The following is a 10,772-nucleotide window of genomic DNA, read 5'->3' as shown; positions in this document are numbered from 1 at the left end:
CACCCTTGGGTTGTTGTTTTCTTTCTTTCTTTTTCTCTCGGTTTTTTCCAAAAAGCGGGTGAGACTGGGTTTGGGTGGGTTAGTCATGTCCCCGCCACGCGCACAAATGGAGCTCCGCAGACCGCACTCGTCGCCCCAGCCTCGCGAGAGGGGGGCTGCAAGGATAGCTGGTGAGATTTTTTCAAAAAAATCCCAGCCCAGCAGGCAATGTGATGCAGCGCGCCGTCCGCCGAAAAAAAATCGAGGAACGGACTGACTGTGAAGTTGAGGATGCAACAAGAATGGGTTACACATCAAGTGCTCTCTCTCTCTCTCTCTCCACAGCACCAAAAAGCAAGATGCTCCTATACTCAATACTGCCTGCACGCGTGCGTAAAAATCGCACACCCGCGTACTCCCTACTGACAGTCGTACGTCGCCGGCAGCTCCGGCGACTCTGGGTACCGCCGCCGAAACTCGGCCTCCACCGTCGCTACCCTCTCCGCGTTGGCCGTGGGGTCGCCGGGCTTGTCCCAAAAGCAGACCCCGCCCTGCGACCGGCGCTGGCCGTTGTTGAGCTCGCCAACCTCTGCGTGGCCCGCGTCGCAGTAGTCCTGGTAGCGCCGGTAGCCGCCGTCGGAGATGCGAGAGAGGTCGTCGAGCCGCACCTGTGGGGGGTGTGCATGCGAGGGAGGGGAGGAGTCGCTCACCGTTAGTCCTACTGTGCTGAGGCGGCACACCGCTCTCGCGCCATCGGGGGGGAGGGAGCCTCTCAAGGAGTGTGTGTGTGTGTGTGTGTGTCAAGGAGTGGGGCTCCACCCGAGGCGTCGGGAGGGGAGAGCTGCGCAACTGCACCACTGGCCACGCCTACTTGCTACTAGACACCTACTACTGTGTCTACTCGAGCAGAGGCCACGCGCACCTCGCCCATCGGGTGGAGCCGCCAGGTGCATGTCGGGCTGCCGTCGGGTCGCCTGTTGCGCCAAGTGCGGTAGGGAGGGTGGAAAGGGCGAGGTGAGGCCAGTGGCCAGTGGCCAGTGGCGTCTCCCGCGCGCCTGCTGTGCGCGCACTCCCCTCCTCGCTGCAGCCGCTTGCACGCCGCTCCCTTGCGCTCCCACGCCTCGCCTGGGCAGCTGCCTATAGGACATGTCCCGGACATGTCGTGGACGTGTCCTGGACATGCCACGCCTCGGCTGGGCAGCTGCCTATCACACATTGGCGATCCAGTGATGACCATCATACCACGCCTCTCGCCTCGGCAGAGCTTCGGCTGGCAGCGGCCTGCTAGCGAGTACCAGGCGGCGCCCTCGTAGCCGAGCTGCTCCGCCTCCTGGCAGCCGACGTAGAAGCCGCCTCGGGCCGTCCAAAAGTCGGCCTGCGTCGCGCACTCGTAGATGGTGCACCTTGCGTGAATGCATTGTCGATGTGGTTCAGACGTCGGGCTGCGTCGTGCACTCGCGTAGCTGTGAGAGGTGTGGACCTGCCACGGTCGAATGCGACGAAGGGCCCGAACCCGGCGCCGAAGGGGGGAGGGTTGAGGAAGTCGAGCCTATAGGGTAACGCGTCAACATCGTGATGCCCAACCTAAGCAGGCGTGCCGAAGGGTCGAGGAAGAGGTGAGCCGGAAGCGGAGGATACGCGAGATCTCGTAGTGTCGCGTGCACACGCCGCTGTCGTACGACTGCGCGTTGACCACCTAGAGACACTTCCGAGACACTTCCGAGACACTTCCCAGCCGCCTCGTACATGCGCGCCGACCGCCTCGGAGTGGACGTACTTGAGCACGCCAGGCAGGTTGGCGAGGTTGTGGTTGCCGATCGGGTAGTCGACGTCCGACTGGGCGCAAAAAGGAGGGGTGGGGGGGCGCAAAACGGGCCGAGGTGAGACATGTCTCGGAAGTGTCTCGGAAGTGTCACCTGGGCGCGGTAGATGTAAAAGGAGCGCACTCCGTCGCGCGGAGGCGGAGGCGGCGGCGAGAGCGGCGGGGGGGGCGGCGAGAGGTGGCAGAGGTAGCGGTAGTCTCGGAAGGAGACTCGCAGCCCGCCGCAGCAGTCGAGGTACGAGCCGCTGCTCCACGCGTCGCCGCCTATAGTGCATCACTCATAATTAAGAGTTGCTATTCATTGATTCGTAGTCGAGGTACGAGCCGCTGCTCCACGCCAGCGCGAGACACGAGGAAGTGTCTAGGAAGTGTCTCGGAGGTGTCTAGGAAGTGTCTCGCCCCGCCTGCCGGAGTGCAGCGCGCAGGAAGCTCGCCGGGAGAGAGAGGCGGAAGCGGCGGCGGCGGCGGCGGACGCGGCCCCGCCGCGCCGTGCCGCTGCGGGCACTGGTCGGCTGCAGTCGGCCACGGCCACACCGGAGGGAAGGGGGGCGGGTGCGGCGGCGAGGGCGGCGGCGAGGGTGAGGGCGGGTCTGGCGGGGCGAGGGGCGGCTCGGGGGGCGAGGAGGGGGAGGCTGGCCCGAGGAGCGGGCAGGGGACGAGGGGCGGCTCGCCGCAGAAGCGGCAGGTGAGGTGGCCTTGCGCGTTGCAGCCGATGGCCCCGCGTCTGGTGGCGCAGGAGGGGTCCTCGAAGCAAGGCGAGAGCGGGGAGGCGAGGCACGAGGCGCAGAGCGGCGGCGGCGGCGGCGGCGGCGGCGGCGGTCGCGGCGGCGGCGGCGGCGGCGCGGGTGGCGGAGAAGGCGGCGGGCCCACGGGAGGTGCTGGAGGCAGCTGTGCTGCAGAGGCGATGGCCTCGTCGTGCGCCGCCGAGCCGAGGAGGAGGAGGCCGGCGAGGAGGAGGCCGCAGCAGCGCGCCACGAAGAGCTGGCGCGACACCGCCTCGGCCGACGCCGCACCAGCGGCGCCCGCGGCGTCTTTTTCGTCCTCAAAGTCGCTGTCGTCGCCGTCTTCCTCGGCCGCCGCGACTCCATCATCGAGCCGCGACTGCATCGTGCCCCGCCGCGAGCTGAGCCGATAGCAGACGTGCTCGATCACGTTGGCGAGCAGAAGGAAGAGGACGCCGATCAGGGGGAGCAGCTGCCACATATGTGAGTGACTGTGTCCGCCTTGCCCTCGGTGGTGCGAGCGTACACGACGGCGGCACGGGCCGTTTGAAGGCGCCGAGGTGTTTGCTCGTGCCGACCTGAACGAGGAACTAGCCTCAACGTGCAGACGCCGTACCCGGGTACCCTCACTCGCCCTCTCCTCCGCTGGCTGGGCGGCTGACCACATACACACCTTATTAAGAAGAATTTTACAACAAACCTCCCTCTCGCGACACTGGGCACGGGACTGGCGCGCACTGGCACTAACACAGGTTCACTACGGGAGCCGAAAAAAGGGTTTAAAGAAATAAAAGAAAAGGGCCCTCATCCCGAATGAGGATTCGATCGTGCGTCCCGAAAACACAGGATCCTGCACGTTGGCCTCTGCGCCCTGTAGGTGCACCTCTGGTGCTTGCTCCCTAGGACCATGGTCCACCTCGGCTTCATGGAGCTGCCGCTTTCGGGCCCGTTCAACTTCGCCATCGCTTCAGGGGGCATGCTCGTGGGCATCGTCGTGTCCATCCTGTGCTACCAGTTGTCCGAGCCCACTCATAACCAACTCTCACGGGGGCAGTAGGTGGGCGAGCCTCGAGCGCGCTCATCTCGATCGTCAAGGCGTCGCTACGCGCGGTCTTCCGCGGGGGGAGCTTCGTCGACGGGTGCGGGACCGCGGCGCAGTCAGTGCCGTGGCGATGCCTCCGGCTGTTTGCGGCGGGCGGCTTGCTGCTCGCGGCGATGGGGAAAAACTCGTCTCGTGGCACACCGAGAGCTTATGCTCTGGCGAGACGTGAGGCGCATGCGCCCAGGAGGGGAGGGCGCATGCGTAACGACGCTGCTAGAGATGCCTTTCGGGGCCCAGAGATAAAACTTCTGATGCCATGCGTGACCTAGTAGTGTCCCCAGCTATGGGCGTGTCCACGTTGGAGCCAGGTGTGGTGTGGGCGCGAGAATAGCTCCGCCGTTCATGGAGGCAACCGATACGAGTCGACTGGGAGAGAGATTTTTAGCAATACCAAACAAATACAGGGCTCCAGGCCCCAAATGACGTGTGAGTGTTAGATTTGTTTGTCGACTGGTGTGTGTCGTCGTGGTTTCGTATCAAGAATACTCACTCACTCACATAGTACCTGTGTTAGTGCCAGTGCGCGCCAGTCCCGTGCCCAGGGTAAAGAAGAAAGAAAGAAACCGACAACCGCAAACGAGGGATGCGCGAGGAGGACGGTACTGCGAATTCTTTTTTCCAAGACTCCGGGCGTGAGGCGTAGAGAGCAAGCTCTATATGCCGCGGCTCGACGATCTGATCGCCGAATCCGCGCCAGCGGCCTCGGCGTCGTCGGAGGCCGCCGCCAGCGCACCGGAGCCAGACGAGCACGACCGGGCCGCTCTTGAGGAACAGCTGGGCGTCCGCGAGCGAAGGAGGCACCAGACAAACTCCGCCGATGTGGTTCAGCAGAATCTGCGGCTGAAACCCAACGGGGAGCTTGCCGCGGACTCCGACGACGACGACTGGATGGACGGCCCTCAGCGCGCGGGGGGCGGCCGCTGCGTGCCGCTTCTGCTTGCGAGCCTCGCGCTGACCATCTTGGGCACGGCGGGGCTGGGGTTGGCGCAGATGTACGCGCCGTGGCCCGTGGAGTGCGATGCGATCTCGGTCAACGCACGCCGCTTCAAGGTGGACGTGTCCGACTTTTGGGCGCCTCGGCTGCAGTCGACCGTCCAGTTTGTCCTCGAGCTTCGCAACCGGAACCCGCTGCGGGCGATGCTGCTCGAGAGTTGCAAGCTCGAGGCCTTACACACTTCCTAGACACTTCCTAGACACTTCCTAGGCGATGGTGCTCGAGAGCTGCAAGCTCGAGGTCTTCGAGGCGGCGACCGGCCTCCGCCTCGGCAGCGTGCAGCAGGGCCCAGCCCTCGTCTCGCCCTTCAACTCGCGCCCCGTCACGCTCGCCCTAAAGGACTTTGGCTCCTCGCTACCGCCGCCGGAGCAGCGGCGCATCTCGGAGCTGTTCCTGCGGCACAAGGACCGTGCTCTCGCTCTTAGACACTTCCTAGACACTCCCGAGACTCTTCCTGCGGCACAAGGACCGTGCTCTCGCCAGCAGCCTCGGCTCTCTCCAGCGGCAGAGCAGGCACCCTCCTCCTCAGGCGCTGCTCCTGACCATCGTCGCGACGAGCCTGTCCAAGATCCCCTCCTCCTCCTCCTCCTCCTCCTCGTCGTCGTCGTCTAAGCCGAAGGAGGCAACGACGCAGACCTCGACCAAGGCGGACGCGAGTGCCTAGCTGCTAGCAGCGAGTAGCTACCAGCGAGTCGCTCTTAGCGAGTGGCGCGAGGAGCGAGTGGCGCGTGGCGAGTGAGGCTTGTCGCTTCGGCAGGCGCTGCGGCTCGAGCTTCGGAAGGAGGCGCGGGACCCGTTCTTCCAGCGACCCGCCCCGAAGGCTCGCTGCCGGGGGAGACGCGACGGCGGCGCAAGCCCGCCCCTCAGCTCACTCGCCTCCGCACCCCGGTCGCAGGCGCAGGAGTCGCCACCGCCGGAGGGGGGCGTGCACGATGTGCCGGTCTGAGCGCTGGGCCGCTCGTTGGTATGAGTTGCAGGAGGGGAGCGGTGCGGTGTCGCGCCTGCGGGGTGCAGCCAGGGTTGCGATCGTGTGAGGTGTGTAGGAGGGGCGAGGAAAGCCCGGCGAGAGCGGTCGTGGTGGAGTCTGGAGAGGTTAGATTGGTTTCTTTCGCAGTCGATATATTGAATTGATCGTATTGTGTGACCAGCGGTGCAGCGCCCCCGCCGGCGCCGCCCCCGCCGCGCGCGGTCTCGCTCCCTCCCCGGGCCGTCCCGTTTAGCCGTTTTGATCTCTTGGTGAGTGGGCGCCCGCCCGCCGCCTCTGACTAGGTCCAGCCCTGGGTAACGCAGGTTGTGACATTTGGCGATTCCGCGACTTACTGGGCCCCTGAGCCGCTACCCGTGTGCGATTTTTTGTGGCCCGGACATGATACTGATAGTAAACGGGTCAGAACCGGCCAAACACAGGCTACAGCCCCACACACGCGCCCGCCATAGCTCCTGGAGAGCATGCGCGAGTGACGCGCTACAAGCCGCGAGAGTGGCATCAGAGGCAGGAACGACGTGCTCTTGCTGCACCTCGCAGCTGCACCAAGTGTGCTCGCAGTGTATGCCACGGCCACTGCCTGCGGCATTGCTCTCGTGCAGCTAGGCGATGCAGGTCCATCAGCAGGGCTTATCCAATGCGAGCGCACATTGTGCGTAGCCGCGGGCAGGTGGCAGTGCACGGCCGCACACCGGCTGTGGCGGCTCGTATGCCCCCGGCAGTGCTGCTAGTCATCAACTTGCGTATTAGGGCCGCAGCAGACTGCTGCTGCAGCAGCAGCAGCAGCCTGCTGCTGCCTGATTCAGTCAAGCCAGCGGTGCAGCGAGGCGTGCAGAATTCGCGCGGTTTGGTACCTCCTGAGGCTGAGCGCGTTCAGACCCGGTGACCGGAGTTGGATGGTCCGATGGAGCTCGGCGAGCTCCATCGGACCATCCATGGCCGGACGGCGGAGCGTGAGGTGGCGAGCGGAGAGATGTACCGCAAGACCAAAAAAACACGGATCTGACGATTGTCAAACGTCAGATCTGCGCCATGTGGAGAGAGCGAGTTTTATGGTGTGGCTGGCGACCCACAATCATGCACTCATAATCCCGTCAATGCATTTTAACGTAGCTCGTAGGTCGTACATACATCGCGTCTCGTCGACCGCACCCACAAATAACCCTGCACAAAGACCGCATGGGCGGGGACCTGTTCCTTTTTACCCATCTCCTAAATAAATAAATAAAAACGGACACCTCTCTATCTAGATACTGTGAGGTGGTCAAAACACGACATGTCATTTTAGGGGCGCGGTGTGCCTCACCGCTCACGGTGCGGGCCCTTTTACTTACGGGAGGCAGAGGGGCGCTCCGACGCGAACGTGAGCTTCTCGAGCCCTTCATGACACGTGGAATTCTTTTTGAGGTGGCGGCTGGCGGTCGGGTTTGAAGTACAACCGAGCAAGAAAGAAAGAAAGAAAGAGCACACATCCCAAGCCACGCCGACACGTCCCCACCCGTTTGCAGGATTTTGCAAAAGCGAGGGCGGGGAGGCGCGGCGCGGAGATGGCTGGGCACAACGCGAACGAGGGAAAAGCTCGAGTACTACGGAGGTTGCTCCGTCGCCGTCGCCGCGTGTCAAGTTAGGATAGAGGATCTCGAGTACTAACGGCTCCAAAGCCGATCGGCTCAGAGAGCAGCGGGTGGGCGTGCGCACCGCCCCACGCGGGTGCGCCATAGTACACGCTCTCGAGCGTCAGCCCGTGCGCCGGCGCCGGCTTCGGCCAGCCCGCGCCCACGCCGCCCGCCAGCCGCGCGCCGCTGCCCGAGGAGCGGAGACTCTGCTGCGGTGTGGCGAGCAGCGCCGCGACGTCGTCGCCGCTGCGCCGGCCGGCGCCCACGTCGACGAGCGCGCCGGCGAAGTTGCGCACCATCTGCGGGTAAAAGAAATACGTGGGTGAAAGAAATACGAGGTTACGCACCATCTGTGGGTGGGCGGCACGCGGCGGCGGTGGCGGCGGTGGCGGCGGCCAGGCGGTGCGGGCGGGGGCGGGCGGTGAGCGCGGGCAGCGGTGCGGGTGGCGGCGGTGACGGGAGCATCGGGAGTGAGCAGGCAGTGCGGAGGCGGCAGGAGGGGGGGCAGGGGAGGAGGTGGCGGCAGGGGGGGCGGCGGCGGTGAGGCGGCGGCGGTGAGGCGGCGCCGCCTTGTAGAGAGCGCCCTTGAGCACGAAGTCGAGCCGCACGCATCCGCCCCCCTCGTCCACCACCGCCGCCTCCGCCACAGTCCGCACCGTCCCCAGCGCGCTCGCCTCGTGGGGCGGCGCCGAGATTACACGAGATCACAACTAGTGTCATCTCGTGTGAGCTCGTGTCATCTCGTGTCGTCTCGTGTGAGCTCGTGTGAGCTCGCCTCGTAGGGTGGCGCCGACCCGCGAGGCTTGTTTGCGAAGGCGCGAAAGTCGCGCTCGCCCACCAGCGCCGCCGCCTGACGTCCCTCGGGAAGCCTCCGCTCGACTCGGGCCAAGCCATCGCCATCTCTGCCCATCTCTCCTCATCTCTGCCCATCTCAGGCCTCCCGCGCGCACCGTGGTCCGCATCGCGTCGAGGTCGAGCGGCGAGCTGTGCGCGTGGTGCCGGTACAGCCGTGTCGTCGGGTCCCTGCCACGAGATTGCACGAGATTACATGAGATTGTGATCTGCCGGACAGCCGTGTCGTCGGGTCCCTGCCGCGTCGTGAGCGACCGTCTCTTAGGCGCCGCTGCGCTGGGCAGTGGCGCTGGGCGGTGGCGCAGGGCAGTGGCGCAGGGCAGTGGCGCTGGGGCGGTGGCGCTGGGCAGTGGCTGCGTGGTGACGGATTAGCTGGTGACGGCGACTGGAGTGATGGCGGACAGGCACGGCGTCGACCGCCTGCCGCCCGGAGGGCCGGCGTACAGCCGGTACGAGTAGCGCTTGCCGGTCGCCCAGAAGATTGCGTGCCACGACCTCCCCGCGCCATCCACCTCGCCCGCGCGCTCGACGTGACTCACCGCCAGGTCCGGAGGCAGCAGCGCGCCGAGCGAGCGCTCGAGGTCCGCCGGATCGTACGTGCCGCTGTCGAGATCAAAGTGCACCGCCTGCGAGGTGCGGCGGAGGGAGGGGCGGCGGTCGGGGAGAGGGAGCCGGCGGTGGGCAGGGAGGAGGCAGTGAGGCGTCCGCCTGCCCTCGGGCATGCACGCCGGCGTCGGTGCGGCCAGCAGCAACCACGCGCACGGCTGGCATCTGACAGCGGCGCGCGAGCGCTCTCTGCAACGTACCCTGCACTGTGGGCCTCGTCGGCTGGTACTGCATTCCAGCGTAGGCGCCGCCGTCGTACGAGACCCGCGCGCGGTAGCGTGCCGTCGCCGCGGCTGCTATCGCCGCCCCCACCGCCGTTAGCAGCATCGGACGCCTCAAGTGATGAGACGCCCGCCTCCCAGCGCCTGATCCTCCCCGCGGAGGCCAGACCAAATTTGGTGGGGAGGAGGGAGGAGGGGAGGGGCGCGGCAAGAAACCCAGGGCCGGAGCACGCGGACGCTACGGGCGCGGGGGTGGAGGGTGCGTATGAGGCGGAGATGATGGAGGCACTCGCCGCGTGCGGCGATTGAGCGCCTCTCTCTCTCCGGCTGCGCGCCTGACCGGTGCGGCCTCCGAGTCGGCGTCTAATGCCCTCTGCAAGTCTTCAACGCCGACGCCGACATCGTCTGCCGCGACCTGCACCACCGTCGCGGAGATGAAGCAGGAGCTGGCCGCGTGGGTCACAGATGAGGCCCACGTGGCTGAGGGCGAGGCAGCGATCAACAAGCTCATCGCAGACAACGGCTACGTCAAGCCGTACGCGTTCAAGTACGCGGGCTGGTCTGCTCTCTCCAATGGAACGGCTACGCTGCCACCTACTCCGCCACGGCCTCGTGCGAGACACCCGAGTGCCAGGCAGCGAATCCCACATGGAAGGAGGCTCTCGTGGCACCGCTCGGGGAGGCTGAATTCGGCAACGTTTGCTCCTGACCCGGAGGAGGTCTCTGGAACTGAACCGATGAGAAGCGGCTTAACGTACATCGGGTGGCAGGGAGTCCGCAGCCCCCTCACCCCCCCGGGCACCTGACACCTGGGTCCAGAGTTTCTTTCCGCCGCTCCAGTGGTGTACCGTGTTAGTGCCAGTGCGCGCCCAGTGTCGTGCGACCCTGTGTAAAATTCTTTCCGCCGCCCGCGCGGGGCTGCAGGTTCGTTGCCGCGGCGCGACTACTCCCGGTTCGGGCGTCTCCTCGATGTTTGGCGCGCCTGCGCCCGCGGCGGCGACAACCTCCCTGTTTGGGGCGCCGGCGTCGGGGGCAGCGCCCGCCACTGGGCTGTTCGGAGCGCCGGCGGCGCCGGCTCCCGCCGCAGGCCTCTTCGGGGCGGCGGCGCCGCCGCCTGCCGCCGGCGGCGGGCTCTTCGGGGCCCCCGCCGCGCCGGCGCCGGCGCCCGCCACCGGCCTATTCGGCGCGCCTACGCCAGCACCCGTGGCCGCGCCGTTTGGCGGCGCCGCTCACCGCGTTGCCGGTGCGTCAGCCCGTCCACCACCCTGTGTGAGGCCCGCTCGCTGGCCCGGTAGGCACCTCGCTCTTCGGCGCCACTGCGCCGGTGCCGGCCCCGGCGCCCGTCGGCACCTCCCTCTTCGGAGCCGCGCCCAGCGGTGGCCTCTTTGGCGCTCCGGCGGCGCCCGCGCCCGCCGCCGCCGCGCCCGCCGCCGCCGCGCCCGCCGGTCCGGCGGGCCCGGTGCAGGCGACGGACGCGGACATCTTCGGCGCCTTCCTCGCGCAGATGGGCAAGGCCTGGGACGCGTCCGACTACCGCATGTGTTCCTTCAAGCGCGCGCTTGCCTCCCCTGCCGGCCGAGATCGGCCGAGATCAGCCGAGACCAGCCGAGACCAGCCGAGACCAGCCGAGACTAGGCACGTCTTCTTCGACGACCTGTCGACCGAGGCGGCGGACGGCACGCTCGCGCCCCCCACGGCGCAGGAGCTGCAGGCGAAGCGCGCCGCCGCCTTCGCCGCTTCGGACGAGGCGCTCTGGTCCCGCGCCGACGTGCGCAGCGCCTAGATGCCGGCGGCCATATCTCGGCTACATCTCGGATGTATCTCGGATGTATCTCGGATATGTCTCGGCTCCATCTCGCCCGCACGCCCAGAT

At 66.6% G+C, this 10,772-nt stretch overlaps 4 protein-coding genes across 4 annotated transcripts in view; 2 read left to right on the top strand and 2 right to left on the bottom strand.

Moving 5' to 3' along the window:
- Positions 1–257: 257 nt before the first annotated feature.
- EMIHUDRAFT_468486 (hypothetical protein) lies at positions 258–3,099 on the bottom strand. The gene is made up of 8 exons (XM_005782249.1): positions 2,275–3,099; positions 1,896–2,065; positions 1,726–1,815; positions 1,460–1,563; positions 1,261–1,382; positions 1,035–1,116; positions 902–953; positions 258–647 (listed from the first exon to the last, which is right to left on the bottom strand). Exons 1-8 carry the CDS (start codon positions 3,002–3,004, stop codon positions 399–401), a joined length of 1,599 nt encoding a protein of 532 aa, XP_005782306.1. The 5' UTR covers positions 3,005–3,099; the 3' UTR covers positions 258–398.
- Positions 3,100–4,256: 1,157 nt separating this feature from the next.
- Positions 4,257–5,754, top strand: EMIHUDRAFT_442660 (hypothetical protein). The gene is made up of 3 exons (XM_005782248.1): positions 4,257–4,759; positions 4,830–5,439; positions 5,515–5,754. The coding sequence occupies exons 1-2, from the start codon at positions 4,283–4,285 to the stop codon at positions 5,229–5,231; spliced, it is 879 nt and encodes a 292-aa protein (XP_005782305.1). The 5' UTR covers positions 4,257–4,282; the 3' UTR covers positions 5,232–5,439; positions 5,515–5,754.
- Positions 5,755–8,440: 2,686 nt separating this feature from the next.
- Positions 8,441–9,005, bottom strand: EMIHUDRAFT_233454 (hypothetical protein; the record flags this gene model as incomplete). Its single annotated transcript, XM_005782247.1, has 2 exons — positions 8,441–8,698; positions 8,799–9,005. The coding sequence occupies 2 exons, from the start codon at positions 9,003–9,005 to the stop codon at positions 8,441–8,443; spliced, it is 465 nt and encodes a 154-aa protein (XP_005782304.1).
- An 863-nt stretch (positions 9,006–9,868) lies between these two features.
- EMIHUDRAFT_113541 (hypothetical protein) overlaps positions 9,869–10,772 on the top strand; it is a gene marked incomplete at both ends in the record, with an annotated part of 9,312 nt that continues 8,408 nt past the window's right edge. Inside the window, 3 exons of the mRNA XM_005782246.1 lie at positions 9,869–10,142; positions 10,195–10,358; positions 10,602–10,667. Of these exons, the coding sequence (XP_005782303.1) occupies positions 9,869–10,142; positions 10,195–10,358; positions 10,602–10,667 (504 nt within the window). The remainder of the gene's footprint in view (positions 10,143–10,194; positions 10,359–10,601; positions 10,668–10,772) is intronic.

Source organism: Emiliania huxleyi (genome assembly GCF_000372725.1).
Source record: "Emiliania huxleyi CCMP1516 chromosome Unknown EMIHUscaffold_191, whole genome shotgun sequence".
Classification (NCBI taxonomy): domain Eukaryota; phylum Haptophyta; order Isochrysidales; family Noelaerhabdaceae; genus Emiliania; species Emiliania huxleyi.
The sequence above is the reverse complement of the archived record's forward strand: the minus strand, read 5'-3'. Positions and strand labels throughout refer to the sequence as shown.

Excerpts from the sequence above, each read along its gene's own strand:
- EMIHUDRAFT_468486 (XM_005782249.1), bottom strand. The coding sequence starts at position 3,004 with ATGTGGCAGCTGCTCCCCCTGATCGGCGTCCTCTTCCTTCTGCTCGCC. Across the intron at positions 1,383-1,459 it reads GTCGCATTCGACCGTGGCAG|GTGCACCATCTACGAGTGCG; the intron begins GTCCACACCTCT and ends CATTCACGCAAG. Across the intron at positions 648-901 it reads GGCTCCACCCGATGGGCGAG|GTGCGGCTCGACGACCTCTC; the intron begins GTGCGCGTGGCC and ends CACCCCCCACAG.
- EMIHUDRAFT_442660 (XM_005782248.1), top strand. The coding sequence starts at position 4,283 with ATGCCGCGGCTCGACGATCTGATCGCCGAATCCGCGCCAGCGGCCTCG. Across the intron at positions 4,760-4,829 it reads GCAACCGGAACCCGCTGCGG|GCGATGGTGCTCGAGAGCTG; the intron begins GCGATGCTGCTC and ends GACACTTCCTAG.